Below are 22971 nucleotides of genomic sequence, written 5' to 3' on the forward strand. Positions count from 1 at the left end.
ATGGATCTCTGCACTTTGAGTGCCACAGAGGACAGAAAGGCAGTGACAGACCAGGAGGGGAGCCCCCTGAGGGCCAGGCCGGTCTGGTCCCCACTCTGATTTCTGAAAAAGAGCTTATTGGCTGCTTTTCAACTGAAGGCAGATGATTAATTCAGCCCTAACCCAACCTTGTTCTGTCTTTGAACAACAAATTAGTTTACTTGCAAATCAATCTTTTCATTTGTATTTCCATGTCACCTGGGATTTTCCCCGCCTTCCATCGGCAGCCCTGCCAGCTGGTGGCAAGAAGGTCAGCAAAGCCGCTGATAAGAGGAATATAAAGAGGGCTTGGTTCATGGCAAGGGGGCAGTGGTCCACTCAGCCAGCAACATGCTCCGCTTCCTGGTGTTCACCACCCTGGTCCTTTATGGTAAGTGGGTCATCTGGTCTGGGTTCTAGGAGGAGGATTTGAACAGGAGGGTCAAAAGCAATCCTTAAATCCAGGCCTGTTCTCTACGCCAGGGCGGGATGGAACACTCTGACTGTGAGTCTAGCAAAAACTTTACCCTCCTGGAGCCCATGAGAGGAACAGTCGGGGCCACTCTCCATGCAGAACCCTCTGGTTGGCCGGACCTTGAACCATGAAGCAGAGATGCCCCTTTCCGGGGCCTGGGCTTTCTCACCACTCCCACTACAGGAAGACACCCTTGGCAGGTGCCTGACTGGGATGTGCACTGCTGTGCTTGCCCCCTGGAGAATCCTGCCAAAGCACTGTATGTGTGGGTAGAGGTGGGAGGTCACCTCAGGCCATGGGATGACCCCCGAGCAAGGCTGAGACCACAGGGAGCCTCTGGAGCCCTAGCCTAGGGATGTGAGATGCGTCCTTCACAACATGCCAGAGTTCTGAGGACACCTGGGGGAAGCAGAGGCCATTCAGACTCCTCTATTTTCAAAAGGGGCTCCCATAACTCTCAGCGGGGCCCCTCATTTGCTAGGGAGGAACTGTGAATTCGCAGACAAAGCAAACTGCCTCCCTGCTCCCTACCCTGAGCTGACCCCATGCTTAGTCATCACTCACTCTTCTTCTGCCCCACAAAGGACACAGCACCCAGGACTTTCCAGAAACCAATGCCCGGATAGTTGGAGGGACTGAGGCCCAGAGGAATTCCTGGCCCTCTCAGGTGGGTGCTCCTTCACAGCCCCAGACTTCTAACAAAACAAGAGTCGCCTGTGTGCTGGTATATGGCATCGCGTGTGTTTGTACATCCCTGTCAACAAGAAGCTCTCTGACGGTCTGGATTCTAGATTTTTTTTTTTTTTAAGGTTCTATTTATTCATTTGACAGAGAGAGAGACAGCGAGAGAGGGGACACAAGCAGGGGGAGTGGGAGAGGGAGAAGCAGGCTTCCCAGGACCCTGAGATCATGACCTGAGCCGAAGGCAGACGCTTAACGACTGAGCCCCCCAGGTGCCCCTGGATTCTAGATTTAAGAGATGAATGGGGCCAGGCTTAGGTGGAAAAGGCATGCAAAAGTTTTGGAGGAGGGGATTTGAACCCCAACCCCACTCACTTTCCCAGGCTCACACCCAAACACAAACCACATATATGTCCCCAGAGATACCACCTGTGCCGCACTAGCGAGACGGTACGAGACCCACCCCTCAGACTCCTCACGCACACGCACACGCACACGCACACACATGCACAGCCCACTCCACGCCGGCTGCCTCTGCGTTCAGGCACAACCCCATCCCCAAGGAGAGCAGCTTGCTTCTTTGGCTACTGAGAGTTTCTACTTTTCTGACAGGGCAGCCAGGCTTTGAGTTAAGCCATTCTAAATGCGTAAAACTGGCAAATTAACTGGGGAATGGCCACTTTCAGAGGAATCATGGCAGTTAGAATGAAATTCAGTTCACAAAAGTTTGCAGCCCAGTTTTCAGAAGTAGAGCTATTGTGGAATAGGAGGTGCTGAAGACGACATGAGCTGGTAAAAATGAGTATTCCAGAGGTCGTTCTTATTCCCTAGGGGAGGGGGATAGGGTATGTCTTGGAGACCTTGGAGGGGGAGCTCTGGAGACCCGAGCCAGTGGGCTCAGGTGATGGAGAAATTCCATGGCCACATTTCCTACCAAGAGGCAATAGAGGTAACAGGACCTGGGTTCTTGGCCCTTTGCAACAACCCAGAGTAGGGATGTCAAATACACTGTCTGTGCACCTTTCCTCCCCCCATCCATGGACACAGCAAGCATCACCCATGGGCCCAGCAAGCATCACCCAACAACGGAGCCCTCTTTCCTGCTGATCCCAGCGCCATCTGCACACCCCTTCTCACCACCACTCCAGGGAGCCACCAACAACCGATCAGTAGCAACCAACAGGTCCCATGAAGCCCCTCGGCCATCTCTAGCCCACAGAGTTGGAGAAGCTTTTTAAGGATGGCAGGAATTGAAGGAAGTGTAACAGGTACTTTGGGGCAAAGCCTCTTAAGAAACACCAGCCTCTCCCTCTTTTCTCCCCTCCCCTTCTAGATTTCCCTCCAGTACCTGTCTGGGGGCAAATGGTATCACAACTGTGGAGGGACCCTCATCAAACAGAACTGGGTGATGACGGCTGCTCACTGCGTGGACACGTGAGAAAAACAAAACCCAGCTTTGCTGAGCCCCTGGAAGGGGAGAAGTCTGGCCTTTCTCAAGGAATACGTATCTCTGAGCACTCGGGGCAAGACTTTAAGGGAGTGTTGGGGGTCCTGCAGGAAGGTAGCAGGATATAATGAAAAGTACAGATTTGGGCATCAGGCAAGCTTTGGTTCAAATCCCAGTCCACCTTCTTCTACCTTTGTGACCTTGGATGGCTTACTTAGCTTGGATGGCTTCTCTAAGCTCTCATTCTCTTATTTCTAACATGGGGGTAATAATACCTACTTCGTAGAGTTATTAGGAGGATTAAGTAGGTGACTATCTCAGTGCCTGGTCAACGCCTGGCTGGTAACCATTTTTTTCATATTGTCTTGAGCCATTGTTCTCAAATCTGAGCATGAATCAGAATCACCTGGAAGGCACAGATTGCTGGGTCTTTCCCAGCAGAATTTCTGACTTGGTAGGTTCAGGTTGAGCCTGATAATCTGCATTTCTAACAAGTTTCCAGGTTATGCTGCTGCTGCTGCTGGTCCAGGGATCGTGTTTTAAGAACTATTGATGTATAACCTCCCCCAGACCCCTCTGTGGGCTGAGAACCATTGTATCATTTGTGCTCACCACACCCCTCCCAGGTTATGAGATATCCAGTCTATGATGCTTAACCTCATAAACTGGGCAATGGAGTTGATGGTAGTTTTTGTCACTCCCCCAAGTTAGTAAATTAGAGAAGGAGAGAGCTTGTTACTTCCTCATCTTCCAGGGTCTTTCGTCCGCCTTCTGCCTGGGTCAGATAAGATGGCTGCCTGTCCTAAATAGGACGTGAGATGGTTTCCCAGCTTTTCTCTGAGGGGAAAGAGCCCCTTGGATCCCTCAGGGGTTCTTTCTCCTCTGTCACTCCAGACCCATGACCTTCCGTGTGGTGGTTGGAGAACACAACCTGAACCAGAATGATGGCACCGAGCAGTCTGTGAGTGTGCAGAAGATCGTTGTGCATCCATCCTGGAACAGCAATAATGTGGCTGCCGGGTAGGGGCACGGCTGGGCTGGCCTTGGGCTGGGAGGTCGAGGGCTGACTGGCCAGCAACAGGGTCTTGGCGTCCCTCACATTCATTCAGAAGGACTCTGAGAATTTGGATTTTGGAAGGCTTGGGAATTTTTGAAGGTCTTTGGGAGTTCTTTGATCTAGGCTGGTCTGCATGATTGGATCCCCTGAAACTCCTTCTCTGCAGAGTTTAATGTTTCCATCTGTGTTGTTATTTATTATTCATTTTCTGGAATAGACGCCACCAGCAAAAGTAAATTTCTTAAAATGAATCTTACATGAAAAAAACTCCTGCAAGACTGAGCTGTAAACTTTTGGAAAGGAAGTAGTTAAAATGGTGGTTGATTCTCTGGAGAATGGGGGTCGCGGGGCGGGTTCAGGTAACTGGGATATTTCTGCAGAGCTTTCAGAAACACGCAGCATTTTTCATCTTTCTTCTTTGAGAATTCTTCTCTACTACCAAGATCTACTACCACTCTGCTCCTTTCTGATCCCCCCTGTCATAACTGAGAGATGTAAGCTCCACTCCCCTGGGTTGCAGAGGTCACAGCTAGACTACAACACCAAGACCTCACCAGCAGGTGCTGCTGTTAAACCTAGCCTACCATCCAACTGTGTCAAGTTTGAGCCCCAGCAAGTCAGTCCCCTCCTCCTTCAACGTCGTTAGTTTCTTTTTTTTTTAATAATTTTTTCTTTTTTTTTCCTTTAAAGATTGACTTATTTATTTTAGAGAGAGAGACTGTGTGCATAGGGGGAGGGAGAGGGAGAGAAATTCTCAAGCAGACTGTCTGCTGAGCACAGATTCCGATATGGGGCTCAATCCCACAACCCTGAGATCATGACCTGAGCCAAAATCAAGAGTCGGGCGCTTAACCAACTGAGCCACCCAGGCGCCCCTAAAGCTGTTAGTTTCTTTTTTTGTTTTTTAAGATTTTATTTATTTATTTATTTATTTATTTATTTATTTATTTATTTGAGAGAGAGAGAGCCCTAGAGAGAGAGAGAGCAAGCACAAATGGGGGGCAGAGGAGCCTGATGCAGGACTTGATCCCAGGGTCCTAAGCCAAAGGCAGACACTTAACCGACGGAGCCCCCCCAGATGCCCCTAAAGCTGTTAGTTTCTAATTCTCTGGGGACACAACGGCTTAGTGAGGGCCAGTCCCTATGCTGACGTGAAAGAAGGCCTGAGCTGGCTCCTTTCCTCCCACAGCTATGACATTGCCCTGCTGCGCCTGGCCCAGAAAGTGACCCTCAACAGCTATGTCCAGCTGGGTGTTCTGCCACAGGAGGGAACCATCCTGGCCAACAACAGCCCCTGCTACATCACAGGCTGGGGCAGGACCAAGAGTAAGTCACCTACATGGGCACCACCCACCACATGGATCTTGAGTAGGTAGCGGGGCTTCTGGGGCACATTTTTCTGTGGTCCTAGGTGTTCATAGCCAGAATCAAGGGACCAGAGATAAGATAACTGGTACATGAAATCAAGCTAAGAACAGGCCATGGAATAGTCAAGTCACATAGACTCATAACTAAAAAAAACAACAAAAACAAAAAACCTCAGAGAATATTTTGTACCCGCCTCTCATTTAATTTTATTTTAAAAGATTTATTTATTTATTTGAGAGAGAGAGAGAGCCTGCAAGTGAGCGTGGTGGGGAAGCGCAGAGGGAGAAGGAAAGAGTCTCAAGCAGATTCCCCGCTGAGCATGGAGCCCCCATGGGACTCGATCTCAGGACCCTGAGATCACAACCTGAGCGGAAATCAAGAGTCTGACGCTTAACCGACTGAGCCACCCAGGCGCCCCCGCCTCTCATTTTATACATGAGGAAACTAAGGCCCAGCAAAAGTAAAGACCCTGTGTAAGATCACATGACTAGTTAGTAACTAGTTAGCTGGGGCCAGGACCCAGGTATCCTGGCTCCCACTTTGGTGGTCATTACACCATCACACTACCTCCATAGAGGTAGCTCTTGTGAAATGAAGACAAGGGGTATGGTCCCAGTTCTGCTACGTACGGTTTGCAGTGTAAGGTGAAAGCAGGAGAGTCCTCAACAAATAAGACCATTTTGGTCAATTTTTCTTTTCTTTTTTTAAGCAGGAGTAGGAGAGGGGCACCTGGGTGGCTCAGTTGTTAAGCGTCTGCCTTCGGCTCAGGTCATGATCCCGGGGTCCTGGGGTTGAGCCCCACATCGGACTCCCTGCTCAGCGGGAAGCCTGCTTCTCCCTCTCCCACTCCCCCTGCTTGTGTTCTGCCATCTCTCTGTCAAATAAATAAATAGAATCTTTAAAAAAAAAAAAAAAAAAGGCAGGAGTAGGAGATTGGAGGTTGGTGGTTTGGAGCTTGGGACAGAGACACAGGATGACCCCTGAAGGAAGGGGCCTGTAGCCTCCATATAATGAGGGGAAGGGGGAGGATCTATGGCACGCAATGTACTTGCCCTGAGTTCAGCTTTCTTCAGAGCCTGGGAAGGTTGGGCAGGGTGTGGAAGAGTTTTTCCCCCCGGAGAGCACCTGGGGCTGACCTCCAACTCTGCGTCCTGTTCAGCCAATGGGCAGCTGGCGCGGAGGCTGCAGCAGGCCTACCTGCCCTCTGTGGACTACGTCACCTGCTCCAGCTCCTCTTTCTGGGGCTCCACCATGAAGAGAACCATGGTATGCGCTGGAGGAGACGGGGTTCGCTCAGGATGCCAGGTGAATGCGTGCAGGAAGTGTCAGAAATCCCACATTAGGCCCCTCCCCTCTCAGCCCCCCCATCCCCCACCTTCTCCTCACTTCCTTTCTACACCTCCTCCCACTCCCACGTACAGACCTGACTTGCTACTCTGGCGTCCCAGTGAGAATGAGTCTGTGCCAGGAACTCTAGACTCACAGAATCTCAAACTTGAAAGGAACCCTAAAATTCATCGTGCCCAGTGCCCTGACCTCAAAAGCTAGTATGTGGCCCAACATTTGTGTGTCGGTGTGTGTGTGTGGTCCTTAGAAGCTGTTAGCCACCTAGACTTTTTACAGCCCAGAGTGGTGGTTGTTAATCGTGTACGAGGAAGCTCTCTTCCCATCAACCCCCACTTTTCTTGTAACTCCTCCACCACCACCCCTTTACCTCGGTAGTATTTCCAGGAATGTAGACAGGTGAATACGGCAAGAGGAAGCGCACAAAATAGTGTTATAGTCATTTATATATATAAATAGAATCTTCTTCTTCTATTTAGACAGGATCAATCAGCAGTATACCATCTTACAGATATCTTAATGCAGTTCAACAAATGTTCTCAATTACCTATTAAATGCCAGGCACTGTGCTAAGTGTTAGGGATACAAAGATGACTCAAACCGAGGGTTTAGTGGAGGAAGGGCAGGAGCAGACATGTGATAGAACATTGTAATACAATGTGGGTAAGTGTTATAATAAAAATATGCAGTGGGCAATATAGGACCCTAAAAGATAGGCACTTACCTGTACCTGTTGGGGTCAAAAAAGACTTGTCTTCCCCAAGAAAGCAGAGTCTATAAGCAAGTCCTGATGCTTACATAGGAGAAAGCCAGGCAAAAGGGGAAAAGCTATTCAGAGAGAATGACATGAATGAGGGCATGGGCCAAGAAACCCTCTAGAACATGTAGAGAATTACAGGGCGTTCCCTACAGCTAGAGCACAAGTCAGAGCCCACAAACTTCCAAATCCTGCCTGCTGTCTGTTTCTCTATAGTCTATGAGCTAAGAATGGTTTTTACATTTTTATTTTTTTAAGTTTTTTTTTTTTTAAGATTTGTGTATTTATTTTGAAAGAGAGAGCATAAGCGGGAGGGGCAGAGGGAGAAGGAGAGAGAACCTCAAGCAGTCTCTGCACTCAGTGAGGAGCCTGACGTGGAGCTCAATCTCACCACCCTGAGATCACAACCTGAGCCAAAACCAAGAGTTGACTGCTTAACCAACTGCGCCACCCAGGCGCCCTGGTTTTTACACTTTTAAATGGTTGAGAATAAATTTTTTTTTCAAGATTTTATTTATTTATTTGACAGAGAGACACAGCGAGAGAGGGAACACAAGCAGGGGGAGTGGGAAAGGGAGAAGCAGGCTTCCCGCAGAGCAGGGAGCCCGATGCGGGGCTCGATCCCAGGACCCTGGGATCATGACCTGAGCCGAAGGCAGACGCTTAATGACTGAGCCACCCAGGCACCCCGAGAATAAATTTAAAAAAGAATAATGTCATGACACATGAAAAATATAAAATTCCAATGTTCATAAAAAAGCATTTAATTGGAATAAATATAGCCACACTTGTTTACTTGCATATTGTTTATGGCTACTTTCATAGAGTTGAATAGTTGTGACAGAGACTCTATAGCCTGCAAAATCTAAAATATTTACTATTTGGCCCTTTATAGAAAAAGTGTGCTGACCCCTGAGCTAGAACATAAACTATTACCATACCAGGGAATGTCAAGAAATGACGCTAGAGGCAAGTAGGAGCCTCTTGACTTAGGGCTTCAAGTGCCATGTGCGGGGGAAGAAAATTTTTCCCTTCTTCCCTTCTACGTTCTTTGGCTCATCCGATAATTAAATTGGTGTAAGACAGATTAACAGGAGAAAAACAGATTTAATTTGTTTTTTATGTGGAGAAGCTCATAAAAATATGAGACTCAAAGACAAAGACCTTTTAGACAAAGAAATAATAAATTTGTGAAGAATTGACAGGACAAAGACATTTGGGCTTGGGGTAAATGAGTGAAGAAGCAACAGGGTGAAGTTAACAGGGTTTGTTATATAGCCCTAAATTCCCTATCTCTAACGATAAAGATGTCTCCTTACCTCCTGGTACGCGGAGAGTACCTTTCACATGGGTGATTATTTTCTGCTTTCAAAGGAACAAAGTAGGGTTAGAATGTCCTTACACTGTCTGTTCTTAAGTAACTTTAATTCAGAATAATCAATATCCCAAAGTGGTATATTTGGGGGCAGCAGCCTGCCATGAACCTCCATCATATGCTTAGGGACATGAACTTCATCTCTTAGGCCTGGGAAACCATTGAAGAGTTATGAAGAGGAGAATAGCATGATCAGATTTGCCTTTTTAGAGGCATTGTCTGATGACAAGGCAAGCATGTCTTTGAAGAGGGTAAGGTTGGCCAAGAGGCAGGTTAGGAGACTATTGTAATTATCTAGGCGATAGATTTGAGGGCTTGAACTAGGGCAGCAGAGAGGAGAGAGAAAGAGGAGGACCTGGAATGACTTTCAGGCATCTGGTTTAAGTCATCTGGGAGGGGTTTGCTGCCTCCAATGAGAGAAGGTTTATAGGACTTGGGAGAGAAGGTGGTGAATTTGGTTCTGAACAAGTTGAGTCTGAAATCCCAGTAGGACGTTCAGGTATAGTTAACCAGTAAGTAATTAGATATAGGATGTAGAACTTAGGGGGAGAGCCAGACTAGAGATACAGCAGGTGAGATCCACCCCCCACCCCCCACCCACCCCCATCCCACAGGGGAGAAGTTGTAGAATGAGAAAAGAACAGTGAGTTGAGGAAAGAACTGTGATAACATGAATACTTGAGCGCTTCAGGGATAGGTGGGGGACAGAGAACCATAAGACTTAAAAAGGGATTAGAGATCATAAGGGTTTTCCAGAATCTCAGGAAATACTGATGTGTCATACACAGTATACAGAGCATCCAGCAGCCACGGTAGGTAACTGGAAAGGGCCTACTTGGGCCGTTGGTGGGTCACTGGTAACTGTGGCAAGAACAGTGTCAGGAGAGGGGAGAAGCTTTATTGAAGGTAAGAAATGAAGAGACAATGAGAAGCATAGTAAGGAATGTAGGATCCCCTTCCAAGAATCTTGGATGAAAGAAAGGGACCAATCTTGGCATCCAAGGCATCCAGTCTTGGATGGAAAAAAGTCTGATAGCTTTGAGGACGATGACAGGTCACGGAAGGGGTGAATATAGTATGGGACCACTGAGTGTGTTAATAGGCAGAGAAGAAAGGATCTTGTAGGGTCAGAGAGAGAAAGGAGTGGATGGCACAAGATCCAAGAGGAGAAGGAGAGATGAAACCAAGGGCACAGGTGGAGCTGGAACAGGAAGGGATAGAGCAAAATACCAAAATGTGCATGGATCTGAAAGAGCGTACAGGCTGGCTGGCTGGAGGATGGCAGGTGTTCCGCATTAATTTTCTATTTACTTATAAACTAGGAGTCAGTTTGAATGCTGAGAATGAAGGAACAAGGGTTGTATGGGTCTGGATTAATTAAAGTGAGTGGGACAATGATCAGCCTCCAAGATGTTCCTGATAGGGTGAGGTTGGAGACCATGCAATGACTGAGTATATGATTCACTTCGTTTGACTCGAGACCCAGTTGCAGGGAATGGGTTAATCCAGGGCTGGGTTTTCCTGCCTTGACTGGAGCCAAAGGACAAGAGTGCAGACCAACAGCAAGGTCTGTGCTAGGTGGAAGAAGAGAAGCCAGCAGGAGGCTGGGAGGCTGGCTGAAATAGTAGAATCAAATGATCAAAGATTCCTGGTGAGCACTTAGAACCACGGAAGCAAGGCGACCAACTCCTCCCAGTTTGTCCAGTTTCCTGCATCCTGGGAGCCCTACATGCAAGTAGAACCTGATACACAAGGCAGTCTCTGCCAGGTCCCCACCCGCTAGCTTCCCCCTTTTACCCTAAGGTTTAACCTTTCTGAATGAATTCACTTTCCCTCTGCTCCCTCAGGGTCTCGAACTCTGAAAAAGCAGAGTACTCTTTTTTTGGCAGTGGCTCCAAATTGACAATTCTCTGAGGCAGTTTTGTCTCCAAAGCCTTTCCCACTGCAGTTCCCAAGACTGTGTCTTCTGGGTGTTCAGACTGCTGGGCCCCAACCCTTCACCTCAGACTGGATTCGCTGAGCGCCTCTCACCTCAATCCACTCATTCCCACTGAGCTCTTTCCCAGCTCCTCCTTCTGCCCTCAAATCCTCAGCCACATCTTCCATCTCTCCAGAGCCTGTGTTTCTTTTTAGTTCAATTAGCATAAGACAATAGTATTATATATAACTTAATTACCTTCCATTCCTCTAGTCCCAAAATATTCTCAAACCCCCACTAGAATTTGGGTGGAAGAGGCACGCCTGTGTGGTGCAGTCAGTTGGGCAACCGGGCTCTTAGTTTAGGCTCCAATCGCAATCCCGTGGTTGTGATCTCGAGGTCACCAGATCGAGCCCCCATCTGAGTCTACTTGAAATTCTCTCTCTCCCTCTGCTGCTTGTGCTCTTTCTCTCTCTCTCTCTGAAATGAGTAAGTAAATCTTTAAAAACAAAACAAAACAAAAAAAACTTGCTTCTCCTTTAAAAAAAAATCCTCCACTTGTTTTTTTTAAGATTTTATTTATTCATCTGAGAGAGAGAATGAGATAGAGAGAGCATGAGAGGGGGGAGTGGGAGAGGGAGAAGCAGACTCCCCGCCGAGCAGGGAGCCTGACGCGGGACTCGATCCTGGGACTCCAGGATCATGACCCAAGCCGAAGGCAGTCGCCCAACCAACTGAGCCACCCAGGCGCCCAAAAAATCCCCCACTTTTTTTTTTTTTTTAAGATTTTATTTATCTATTTGACAGAGAGAGACACAGCGAGAGAGGGAATACAAGCAGGGGGAGTGGGAGAGGGAGAAGCAGGCTTCCCGCCGAGCAGGGAGCCTGATGAGGGGCTCAATCCTGGGACCCTGGGATCATGACCTGAGCCGAAGGCAGACGCTTAATGACTGAGCCACCCAGGCGCCCAAAAATCCCCCACTTTTGATGAGATTCTCAGCTTACCTGAGAGGTATGATCAAAATGTAAAGCATTAGTGCTACTCTCAGCTCCTGCTCTGCAGTTCTCACAGCTTTTTGTGAAATTCTCTTGATCCTTTGTGTGGTATTCACAAGTCATGATGGTTTTTGGCTTAACCTCTGTGATATTCACAGGCCATGTGACTTCAGGTTCACAATCTTTACATTGCTCATTCTCTTCATTCCTTTTTTGCTGTTTCTGTCTTGGGGGGATCACTTGCTTGGTGGTCGGTGGCTGTGAACGTGCATTTGAAGCTGTTGAGAGGATAACAACAGACCAGGCAGACTATGATGATTACTATAAGCAGGATTAATTCCTGATGTTCGGAATGCACTTTGGAGCCATGGTCCCCAACACCCAAACAATCAAAATCAAAGAAGTCAAAGAGAGATCCCATTGTAGGAGTCAGCCTTTTAAGCCAAGTAGCTTGCTCAGTGATCTCATGTGAGTTTCAGCTCCTCCAGAAGTGTTAATCCAGGTGCGACAGGTGGCGCTGGCCACAGCACAGACATCCCCTCGCTCAGCTAGGGATAATTAAGGACTATCCTATCATCAAGAACAGCTTTGGCCAGAGAATCTAAGGGTCTTTGTGGGGCATCTCTTGTCTTGGCAACAGATTCTACCAGGTCTTCAAGAGTTATGGAGAGGTTTCTGTTCATATTCTGATGTACATTTACTCTACTCCTAACCAAGGAAGTGTGGCCCTACCAAAGGAAGGGAATCCTGAGTCATGAATAATCAATGATTCCTTTCTAACTCAGTTCTTCCTCTAACTCGATGATGTAAATCCAGGGGAGTTGTACAATGAGGTCGGTGTCTTAGTTCATTTGTGGCAAGTCTGCGGGCACACTTGGATAACCTAAAAGGCACTTCCTGGCTGTGTGCCAGCTATCTAGTCCTTTGTAAGCCCAAGGAGGGTGATAACCACCACGGACAAAGACAAACTCTCTCGGGGCACAAACCACTTTTCGATCAGGTGGCACTGTGAGATGGATTCATTCTCAGGGATTGTTCCATTTGCCCATTCAAGCCAGGGGAGAGTTAGGTCTTCTCTTAGTCTGAAATAAAAAGTTGTTCTAAGTTCCAGAGGCTACCGCCCTTAGCCATGGCCCAGGAGATGTGGATGATGGTGTTCTATTTCCAGGCCAGCACCAGAGTAAAGGAAAGAAAGGGAAGAAGAAAGGGCTTCATATTTAGTTAGAGTATGAAGTCTTGAACTGGCCTCTTGGGAGGAAGCAGTCTACCTCGATGTCAGCTACTTTTCTCCCTAGTGACTTTGCCTGGGAGGTCTCCAACACTTGTGTGGGACCAGATGTCAGGTGGGGCCTTCTCCAGCTGTGAGATGCATGTCCAAGGCTTAAGTCCCTGGAGTCTGGCTGCCCTCTGGGTGGTGAGGAGGACCTGGTGTCGTCCCTTCCAAGGAGATTCAAGGGCAGTCTTTGTTCTTATCGATTCCAAAACAGAAGGGTGAGAGAAAATTGGAAGTGTTAGTGTGAAGAGTCACAGCCAGATTTTTTTTAGGAAACTGGAAGAATTCAGGATCCAGGCCAATTTACAGGTGTATAATAGAACTTCAAAGACAATTAACAGGATTAGAATCTAATACACATGAAAGTGTAAACATAATTTCTTCTCTCTACAATTACCTTCATTTTTTATAGTAAAGCTAATTAGTTTGCTTTAAACGTTGCCTGATTTACATAAGTGCAGCAAGAATAGTGATTGATCACATAAGCTCTTTTTTAAAATTTCTATCTTAACTTTATTTAAATCTAATTAGTTAACATAGAACATATTGTTAGTTTCAACGTAATCTCTTTTGAAGACTGCTTTGCTGGAACCTTGTAAGCAAAGTACCAGGTCAATTTTTCCATGAGGCTTTATTGGCTCTGTAAAGTCAACCTTAGTTCCTTGAAACTGTCTGGTCATATCTGAGCCTATACACAACTTTCTTAAATATGATATTCTAATCAGGGCTTTGGTAATATAACCAGTGTTTCCAATTGTGCCTTTTTTTTTTTAAGATTTTTATTTATTTATTTGACAGAGAGAGACAGCAAGAGAGGGAATACAAGCAGGGGGAGTGGGAGAGGGAGAAGCAGGCTTCCCGCCGAGCAGGGTGCCTGATGCGGGGCTCGATCCCAGGACCCTGGGATCATGACCTGAGCCGAAGGCAGACATTTAATGACTGAGCCACCCAGGCGCCCCCCAATTGTGTCTTATTATACAAGGAGATCAGATTCTCATTGAACCTCTGTAAATAACTAACTACAGTTCCCCTGGAAAAACATGGGTTTGAACTATGTGGGTCGACTGATATGTGGATCTTTTCCAATATAGAACAATAAGTGTATTTTCTCTTCCTTATGATTTTTAAATCACATTTTCTTTTATCTAGGTTACTTTACTGTAAGAATACAGTATAGAACACATATATGTGTTAATCGACTGTTTATATTATCAGTAAGGCTTTGGTCAGTAGTAGGCTAGTTACATTTTCGAGGAGTAAAAAGTTATACGGGCATTTTTGACTATGCAGGGAGGGGCAGTTGGTGTCCCTAACCCCCATGGTGTTCAAGGGTCAACGGTATATTGTCATGAAAAGAATACTCGAGAGTTTTCGAATTATGGAGAGATCAGGTAGGGAGAAAAAGGAAATGTTTCATCTTTGGTCACAAAGATATAGCTCACCAAATTGTTGATAGCTGAAGATAAAAGAAAAAAAAAGGTTTCCTAAAATCTGGAAAAGCAAAACATTAGAGAACCAGCAATGTTTTCAACGAGAAGTCATAGAAATTATAATCATCCTCCTCAATTCATGCAGGCCCATGTAATTAACATTTGTCCTATTTGAATCCATTTTTTCCAGCAGTTCTGGAAATTTTCAACCAGTTCAGTTGCTTGATCTGAAAGTATCAGAGACCTGTATTCTAGAGTACTTGTCAGATTCTTTTCCATGAATTTCTCTGAAGATAAAACACATCTGCAGGAAGCTTTTGTAAAATCATCTGAGTAAAACAGTAACTCTCTGTAAATGATAAAAGACTTAAAAATGCCCATTTTTAAAGATCTGATGAGAGTTCATTATAATGGAACTGACAAGGGGACTTACCCACGGCCCTTGGAAATGGTGAGAAAGACCGTAAACTCAGTGTTCGCAAAATGCCACACTCATCTGTTTCTTGGTGTCCCTGGAGCTGTCAGACGTGTCCTTTGGTCTGGCCTCTGCCACCAAATCTGTTAAGTAACAAATATTCAGCTGATTAAATTTAGAGATCAAAGTGGCTTCAGTGATTCATGAATCAGATAGCATCCCATCTAGAAAATAGAAAGGAGCTTCATTAAGCTGTAGAAAAGAAAAAGGTTATAAAGGCAGAGAGAGAATGGAAAAAGGAAATTATTAGCAAAGAATGCCTTGTTTTAGGCAAGGTTGCCCTCCTAAGAGGTCTATCAGCAGATTACTTCCTAGTGCTGACTGGGAATTTCCAGGTTCGCTGGTTAAAGATCACATTTCTGGGAGAGGCTGAAGCTACAGTTAGGTTAGGTATTAAGTCTCCGTAGAGCTTGGCGGAAGTGACTTTATTTTAGGCCTGCTGTCATTTTTTAACAGTTGGAGCATTTTGGAAGAGTGCTTTGTGATCAAAAGCAGCTTATAAGTGAATTATATAAAATTATATCCTCATGGAGTCAACAGCTGCTCTTGTCTGTCTCTATATTCTTTTAGAGACATGCTTGGCACACCCAAGCGGGTATATGTTTTATTGTGGGTCCCTGGTCATGTGTTCCTCTATTTCTGTTTCTTGTCTTACACACTATTTGATGTTGCAAATTCTTCAGTAAGTTCATGAGAAAGGGAAGCAGTTGTTTTTTTTTTCCATTTCTTCCCCCACCCACACCGCCCCACCTCTGGCAACCACCAATCCGTCCTCTGTATCTATGAGCTTGTTTTGTTTTGTTCTGTGTTTAAATTTCACATAGAAGAGAGATCATAATGTATCTGTCTTTCTCTGTCTGACTTGTTTCACTGAGCATACTGCCCTCGAGGTCATCCATGTCCTTGCAAATGGGCAAGATTACCTCTTTTTTCATGCCTGACCTCTCATCCATATTATATTCTAAAATTACTTTTCATTTCCTGCAGAACTTTGTTTTCCCTGGAGTTAATAACTGTCTTTTTAATTTGAATAATATATATTCCACTTATCACTAAGTCAACCCCACACTGTCCACTAGTTTGTAAATGACTTATTTTATCCTCTCTTGACCCCTGTGTTTTGTGTCTTGGTATGGGTCTATTTGCATTTATTGTGAAAGAGACTTGGTGGGTTTTCTCATTTTAGAAACTCCAGAACTTTGGTTCTGAAAATGTTTGTTGATGATTACCTCCCCTCCATTTTTATATTCTCTCTAGAATTTCTGTTATTCACCTACTTACCTCCTTAGATAGTCCTCTTATTTTCTTAGTCTCTCTATATTTTGTTTGTTTGTTCTACTTTATCTTCCAACCCTTCCAATCTTTCATTTCTACAATCATAGTCATAATTTCCAAAGGCTCTTTTTTGTTTTCTGAATGTTCTGTTTAATAGCATGCTGTTCTTGTATCATGGATGCAATATTAATCATAGTTTTTTATTGCTTGTTTCCTTCTCCCTACAAATCTTGGTTGCCTTCATTTTTTTGTTTATTTCTTTGTCTCCTTGTTTTGAACTTTATTGTTACATTAGAGGCTTTCTTCAGATGTTTGGTACTCCTTCACCATCTGCTCTTATTTCAGAGTGAGGGTAAAAAGTTGATCAGTAGCTCTGAGCCTTCGGTGGGATTCATCCACGGTGAACTGGTCTGTTGGATGATCAAATGAGGCCACTGCAGCAGGGGACCTCCAATGGCAGGATCATCTGGTCTTCCCTCTTATGCTGGTCAGATTTTGCAGAGAAATATCTTTCCATTTTCTGTCTGGAATTATAGAACTGGCATCCTGGGAGCTAAATAAGGAGGAGAGTGTCAAGGTCATATTCTATCAACCCAGGTTCCTCTGATTCTAAGCCTGAGCATGTAACCGCTACCCAATACATCACTTTCACTCCTCTTTACACCCCAGTTTTTTTTCCTTACCCCCATTTAGTTTAATGCATTGACTACCTACCCTGTGTCTAAATGCTAAGTCTAATGAGAACCATTGGTTTAAATGCTGGGGATGAAAAAATCATTAGAACACTCTACTCCCCCTACTCTCAGGTTCGCTGTAAGTCAATAAAAGCTACTGAGCTTAAGATGTTCAAAGTTGTATGCTAGCATTGTGGAGAGGAAATGTATCAGTAAGACACAGTTCCTGTCTCAAGAAGCTCATAGATAGGCGTGGCAGGTAGAAACAAATTATGAAACCAAAATACAAGGCAGAACATGACATGAGTGCAGCAAAAGAAAGGAAAAGGTACTGCGGTTGTCCCGAAAGGAAAAAGAGATTTCATCTGCATTGTGGGGATACGAAGGAAGTGCGGATTTGAATTGGAGCTTTAAAACTGCACTGGATTTTACAAGCAGAAATGGGGAGGGGGTATAAGCAAAAAAAAAAGGTTCAGAGATTTAAAAATGGAGTTTTAGACCCCTTCTTCTCCTCCCTGCAGGGTGATTCTGGGGGCCCTCTCCATTGCTTGGTGAGTGGCAAGTACACCGTCCATGGAGTGACCAGCTTTGTGTCCAGCCTGGGCTGTAATGTCTCCAGGAAGCCCACAGTCTTCACCCGGGTCTCTGCCTACATCTCCTGGATAAACACAGTGAGTCTTCCCAGATGACGGGTTGAAACACGGTCATCTGAACCCCCGTGTACTGGCAGGGTTGGGGAGCAGAAGTTGGCCAGGGGAAGCCACCATCTTCCTTACCACATTCGTTTACTCCTTTCCCTTGCCTCCGTGGTGCACCTTCCCACCATAATGCTGCCGTCCTGGGTCCCCCTCCGCATACCCACTCAGGCTTCACCAAAGTGTTTACTGCTTAGGGCAAGACAGTGACTACAGCAGACCTCAACCAGGCACATATCAGTGCTGTCCTAAGTCAAAGCCAAGGGAAAAAAATGGCTGCAGCAAGGCCCCCATGCTTTCGGGCAATGGAAGAGTCACTAACATTTTCTCCCATGAGCTCTTTCTAAGGGCATTATGAGAAGCTGCTCTACCCTTTGGCAAGAGGTTTTACCACCCTAGACAATGCTCGAAGGTTAGGTGAGAATTTACCTCCACACTGACCCACTTCATCATCATCCCACCTATGCCCTCCAGCCTTCAAACACACTCTGGAGTCTTGTGGTATGAACTTTGATTCACAACCGTCTCCAGGCCTGTCCTTGCCACTAAGTGCTGGGCATCTGCCTATAACACTGAATTGTCCCGACACAGCTGAGATCTACTTCCTGCCCCCCTACAACTACCCCAGAAACCCGGGCAGGGCCACCCTCAACCAGGAGTCCTGGAAGAAAACAGAAGGGAGGTGGGCAGAAGTTACTGACTGTGGACATATCGGCTTTTCCTTCAGGTTATTGCCTCCAACTGAACATCTTCCTGAATCCAACGGCCTGCCCAGGATGATGCTTAGATCCACAGTAGGACTTGAGACCATCAAGGACAAAACTTTCTGAGAGGCCACCGAGCCAGACACAGAAAAGCAAATACAACTGAATGTACATTACCACCCTGAGTCTTTTTATTTGTAATGGAGCCCTCTAAAGGAAATGCAGTTCTAGGATCCACATCGGATGTCATCACATTTCCATGCTGGTTCTTCCATTTACCGCCACCTCTACCAGTTCACAAACTAAGCCAAGTGGGAATGGTTTTACATTATTCTTTTTGCATTATTTTCGGATCTACCTATCTATCAATCTGCCCATCTGCTCTTCCTCCCATGTGCCTTTGCTATAAGCAAAGGCAAAGAGTGCTTTAAAATGTTCTTGAGTGCTGAAATGTGCCCGGACTCTCCCAGGTAGACTGTGGGCTCATCCTTCTTTTGGTTCCCCCCTTCAGTGTCTAGAACAGGTGCTCACCCCAAAGTTCTGAGTGATGGCAACTACTAGGATACCCTAGAGATAGGAGTATAGGATTCAGTGGTAGGTCAGATGCCAGCAGACAAAGAAAGTGGCCAATTACAAAGGAGACGAGGGAGGCAAGAATAGAAACAAGGAGAAAAGAAGATACGGAACGAAGAGAGGAAAGGGTTGAGCAGAACAAAAAGGGAGAAGAGACCACAATAGAGGGCCTCCAACTAAGTGTGAGTCAGCATTTCAAGGCTGGGACTAAAATAGACAACCGGATCTGGGGTTCTATAAACCACAGAGAACTGGGAAGCTGATAATTCTGCCCGATCCTGACCTGGGCTCAGTCTTTTGGAGTGGTCTACAATAGACGGAAGAGGGAACTGAAAGAAGGTGAAGAGGATGAGAAGCAGCTGTTCATAGCGATCCCCGAGGACCAGACAAGAGGGAATAGGTAGTTAAAGTTATAACCAGAGAAACCGGCTAAGACCGGTCCTGGCGTTTGTAGGCTGCAGTGTCAGCAGAAGCCTCTGGAACAGTGTATGCACTGTAAGAAGCTGGGTCAGGATGCCTGTATTCCCATCTCGGTTCCAACACTGAGGAACTGGGTAACCTTGGGCAAGTCACCAGCTTTTTCTGTGACTCAGTTTCCTCATCTAGTTAACTTCTGAAGATTGTCCCTGCTCTAAAACCACATGATTTGGTGACCATCGATTTCAGTTCCTAAGAGACTGGCACAGAAGAGGGTTTCTTAGGAGGCAGTGGCTGGGTTGCATTGCTGAGGATGCTGTAGACGCCAAGAGTGACACAGGTGTTGGCCTCCTTCTGCTAGCGACAGACCTGTTATCGTGACCACCTTCTCTGTGTTCCCACAGCACTGCCATCCCCTGGGCTTCTCCCCTCTTCTTCCCATCCAACATCAAGTCCTTCCATTTTCTGCACTCTGCCCCTTCCAGACCATCCCCACAGCTATCGTCCAGAATAAACCCTAATGACCTAGGACCTGACAATTTTGTATCCATCTCTATAAATGCATTAAGCACATAATATTATAATCATCTGATTACCAACGTCTCTCCACCTCAGACTTTAAGCATCTTGAGGTCAGAGATCTCATTTTTTAAAAATTTATCCTTGGTTTCCGGACACCCAGCATGCCCGTCACACAGCTGGCCGAGTGCACTGTCTGTTTGGGGGAATGGCCTGGGAAATGACAGCAGACAAGGGCCTCCAGCTTCCCTCTCCACTCCTGGTCAGGAAGTCATCTTGACCCTCTTCCCCTCTTGGAGGGACGTTACACCACTGTAAAAATCTGTGAGTAAATGATACCTCCAAACCCAGTGTCCTCATCTCCGGCTATCCCCTCAAAGGGGTCAGCTTCAGTTAGGAGACCTCGGTGGGAGCAACAGATGTGATGTGGGCAGCCTCATCCCCACTTTCCCAGCCTGTGTCTGTCTTCACACCCCGCCTCCACCCAGGACACGCACCAGTCCGTACAGCTAGAGAAGTGTGCTCCGCTCCCCAGCGCGGGCTTCCAGTCTCTCCTCCTCAGTCCTTTCCTTCCCTAAGGACCCCCATTTCTACCGCTGGCTCAGTTGTTCCTGCCTTTCAAATCCCGATGTGGGGGCCTGTCCCTTCCCCCACTCTGTCCCTACCAGTTCTAGGCCTACAGGAAACCTCTCCGGCAGAGGCTTTCCATTTTTAAAAACCGCAGCCTGGAATAAGTCGAACATTTAACCCGGCAACCCAGAAGACACGCGCATAGAAGTGAAACAACGTTTCTCAATACTCTTGCTAAGTGGAAATCGCGATCTTTCTACCCCACCGTTCCAGTTATTCCCCAGTGCTGACGGTTATGGCGAATTGGCTGCAGGCACGAAAGGGTCTCGGCCCACGTTAGAAAACTCTGTTCCGTGGGGCTGGTGCTCCCGTCCCTCCGGGCTGCGCAGCTTCAAGGCTGATTTTGAGGGAGCACCACCTGAGGGCAGGCCCGAGTTTCCAGCCTCCTCCTCCGAACAGGTGCAGCCCCCAGCCTGAGCTCCAGAGGTCCCCCTTGGGGCCGGGGCTGAGCGGGGGTGGGCCTGGGGGGGCCGCAGGGCCACCGTGGCTGCGCCGGGAGCCGGCCTCGGCAGGAGCCTGGGCGGCCGCGGGGGTCGCGAGCGGCGTGGGGCGGGGCGGCCACGGCCGGATGCGAGGCATGCCGGGAACCGCACTTCCTCCTCGGGGGCCTCCAGAAAACCACAGGCCGCCGGGCCAGGCCGCCCGGAGCCGGCAGGATGGCGGAGGGCAAGGCGGGAGGCGCCGCCGGCCTGTTCGCCAAGCAGGTGCAGAAGAAGTTCAGCAGAGCCCAGGAGAAGGTAGGTGGCCGGGCCCCACCACCAGCCGGTCCCGCCGGCCGGACGCGGTGCGAGGGGCGTGCAGTGTGCCCGAGGGGGCCTGGGCCGAACCGAGGGGTCCGCGGCTTCCCCCGCAGATGGGCGTGGGACTGGGTTTCCCTTAAAACAGAAAGATTTGAGAGAACGGAGGAAATCCCCCGATCTTGGGCAAGGGTAGGGACGCAGAGGAGACAACAGTCTCCCGCAGAACCCTAAACAAGACTCAGGCCGACCCAGGAAAGGTGGGAGAAAGGAACCAACGTTGGCAGGTTTTGTCCTAGCCGTCCAGGGAGGATGGTATTTTACAGATGACGAAATTGAAGGTTTGAAGGGGATAATCTCCCCCAAAGTCATAAGGCAGCCATGACCAGCTGTGCTATCAGCGAGGACCACCTAGTCCACAAGGACTAGAGTAATTCTGCAGGATTCTCTCTGTACCCACCCCTGCCGGGCCTCTGCGCGTTGTTGAAGCTGATGTAAGCCGTAGCCCGTATCTGCCCTTCTGTGTGGTCTCTGAGTTGGAAAAGTACCCGGCCCAGGGTGTTGAAGGAGCATCTCTTTCTAGATTGTGTTCTGGGTTTAGCTCTGGGTGGTCCTACTCCAGCACTAGCATTTAGGTAGGCTGTCCCCCTGTAACACTCCCCTACACATTTTAATGACATTCTTGTTTCTACCTGTCCAGAGTATGTCCTTCCCTTCTAACCTGAACCTCTCTGCTCTCCACCTATCAACACTCTTGGGAGATGAATCTCCTTTTTCTGTCTTTGAGGAAGCCAGGGTCATGTGGAAGAGTGGAGGAAAAGGAAAGGTTTTGTGTGGCTAGACTTCATTACTTCATCTTACTCTTAACTTCACCTTGATCGTGGTTTCAGCGTCTTGAAAGGCTGTCTAGTTACAAATCTGACAGTGATCAGAGCCTGTGGGCAGGTCTGGTTAGAAGCGGTGTGGAGAACAGGAGGTACCAGCTGCACTATGGGTTGGAAGAACAAAGAAAACCCAGAAGGCCAAAAACTCATGGATAATAATTATTTTTAAAAGATACAGCAGTTGATTTTACCTCATTCTTTCACCTTCTGTCCTCCTCCAACCTATCATCAACACTATGCCCTTGGTTTGGGATTTCTCTCCTTTTCTAAGCATGGACTCCAAAGCCTTAGATAAATAATGTGCCTGCTCTGGGCTTAAGATTCTGCATCTGTGAAATGAGACAGTTGATGTTCAATGATTTGGAAATTCAACGTGGTAAGTAAGGATACCAAAGCGAGAGAAGGGGCAAGGGTGCCTTGTACCTCAGAGGCAAATACCACCCAGGTACACCCTGTTCTTCCTGGTCTGAACCCAGAGAAAACAGAGAGAGGAGCCACTTCACATTTGCCTCAGGGAACTTGCAGGTTAAGGCAGAAAACAGGAAGATGCTCTGCGCCCAGACATAAACATAAAGGCAGGCAGACACTGAACTTGGAGCAGTATAGAGTGGGAATGGCCTGGAATGTGGGGAGGAGCTCAACTCAGCCTGCCAGAGTCCTTGAGTCTTGGGAGGTTTTTGAAGGCGAGAGAGAGAGAAAGTTACTGTCAAAAGAAAGGACTCCCTGGAACACTTTATAGTTTTTTTTTATAAGCAGTTGGCTGAAATCTTCTGAGTAATATGTAGTAACTCAGGGGTCAAATAGTCAAATGGGTCAGATATCAAGCGCCTACGATTGACAAGCCATGGGAAATTAAGAAAGACACCATCTCTCTCTTTATGGAGCCAACACTCGCATGATAGGGTCTCACTTCATCTTTGCAACACTTTGAGCATGTTATTAACATCCCAGTTTTAGAAATGAAGAAACGAGACTCAAAAGAGATTGGCAAATGGCAGAACTATCACTGAAGGCCAGGTGTCCTGCCTTTGGCTCCCCACCTCAGGCTGCTCTCTTTACAAGGCTCCTAATAAACCATCTGTGCCTGCCCACTTCCTGCCTCGCCAGCCCACTTCCTGCCGATCTCTCAGGAGCAAAACTAGGAGGAGAAACACCTTTCGCCCAGGTCTCCTCCTCCGAAGAGCTAGGAGTGAAGGTCCAATGACTGTTACACACAGGGAAGATGAAGCATTCTTGTTTTATTTTCCAG

General features: G+C 47.1%; 2 protein-coding genes across 3 annotated transcripts in view; both read left to right on the forward strand.

Moving 5' to 3' along the window:
- Positions 1-329: 329 nt before the first annotated feature.
- On the forward strand, positions 330-18204 carry CELA1 (chymotrypsin like elastase 1). Its single transcript, XM_032420624.1, has 8 exons — positions 330-409; positions 1078-1160; positions 2508-2608; positions 3516-3641; positions 4868-5004; positions 6206-6351; positions 17085-17234; positions 17986-18204. Exons 1-8 carry the CDS (start codon positions 370-372, stop codon positions 18001-18003), a joined length of 801 nt encoding a protein of 266 aa, XP_032276515.1. The 5' UTR covers positions 330-369; the 3' UTR covers positions 18004-18204.
- A 2514-nt stretch (positions 18205-20718) lies between these two features.
- Positions 20719-22971, forward strand: part of BIN2 (bridging integrator 2) — a 32172-nt gene continuing 29919 nt past the window's right edge. For both annotated transcript variants that reach the window (XM_032420790.1, XM_032420792.1), the window contains exon 1: positions 20719-20838. In XM_032420790.1, coding sequence (XP_032276681.1) covers positions 20758-20838 — 81 coding nt within the window. In that variant the 5' untranslated portion in view covers positions 20719-20757. The remainder of the gene's footprint in view (positions 20839-22971) is intronic.

The sequence above is a fragment of the Phoca vitulina genome, unplaced genomic scaffold, assembly GCF_004348235.1.
Source record: "Phoca vitulina isolate PV1807 unplaced genomic scaffold, GSC_HSeal_1.0 scaffold23, whole genome shotgun sequence".
In the NCBI taxonomy this organism is placed as follows: Eukaryota; Metazoa; Chordata; class Mammalia; order Carnivora; family Phocidae; genus Phoca; species Phoca vitulina.

What these genes read in the sequence shown, in the direction of transcription:
- CELA1 (XM_032420624.1), top strand. Translation starts at nt 370, where the DNA reads ATGCTCCGCTTCCTGGTGTTCACCACCCTGGTCCTTTATG. An exon ending in AGCAATAATGTGGCTGCCGG is followed by an intron (nt 3,642 to 4,867) that starts GTAGGGGCACGG and finishes TTCCTCCCACAG; the next exon opens with CTATGACATTGCCCTGCTGC. An exon ending in AGGCTGGGGCAGGACCAAGA is followed by an intron (nt 5,005 to 6,205) that starts GTAAGTCACCTA and finishes CGTCCTGTTCAG; the next exon opens with CCAATGGGCAGCTGGCGCGG.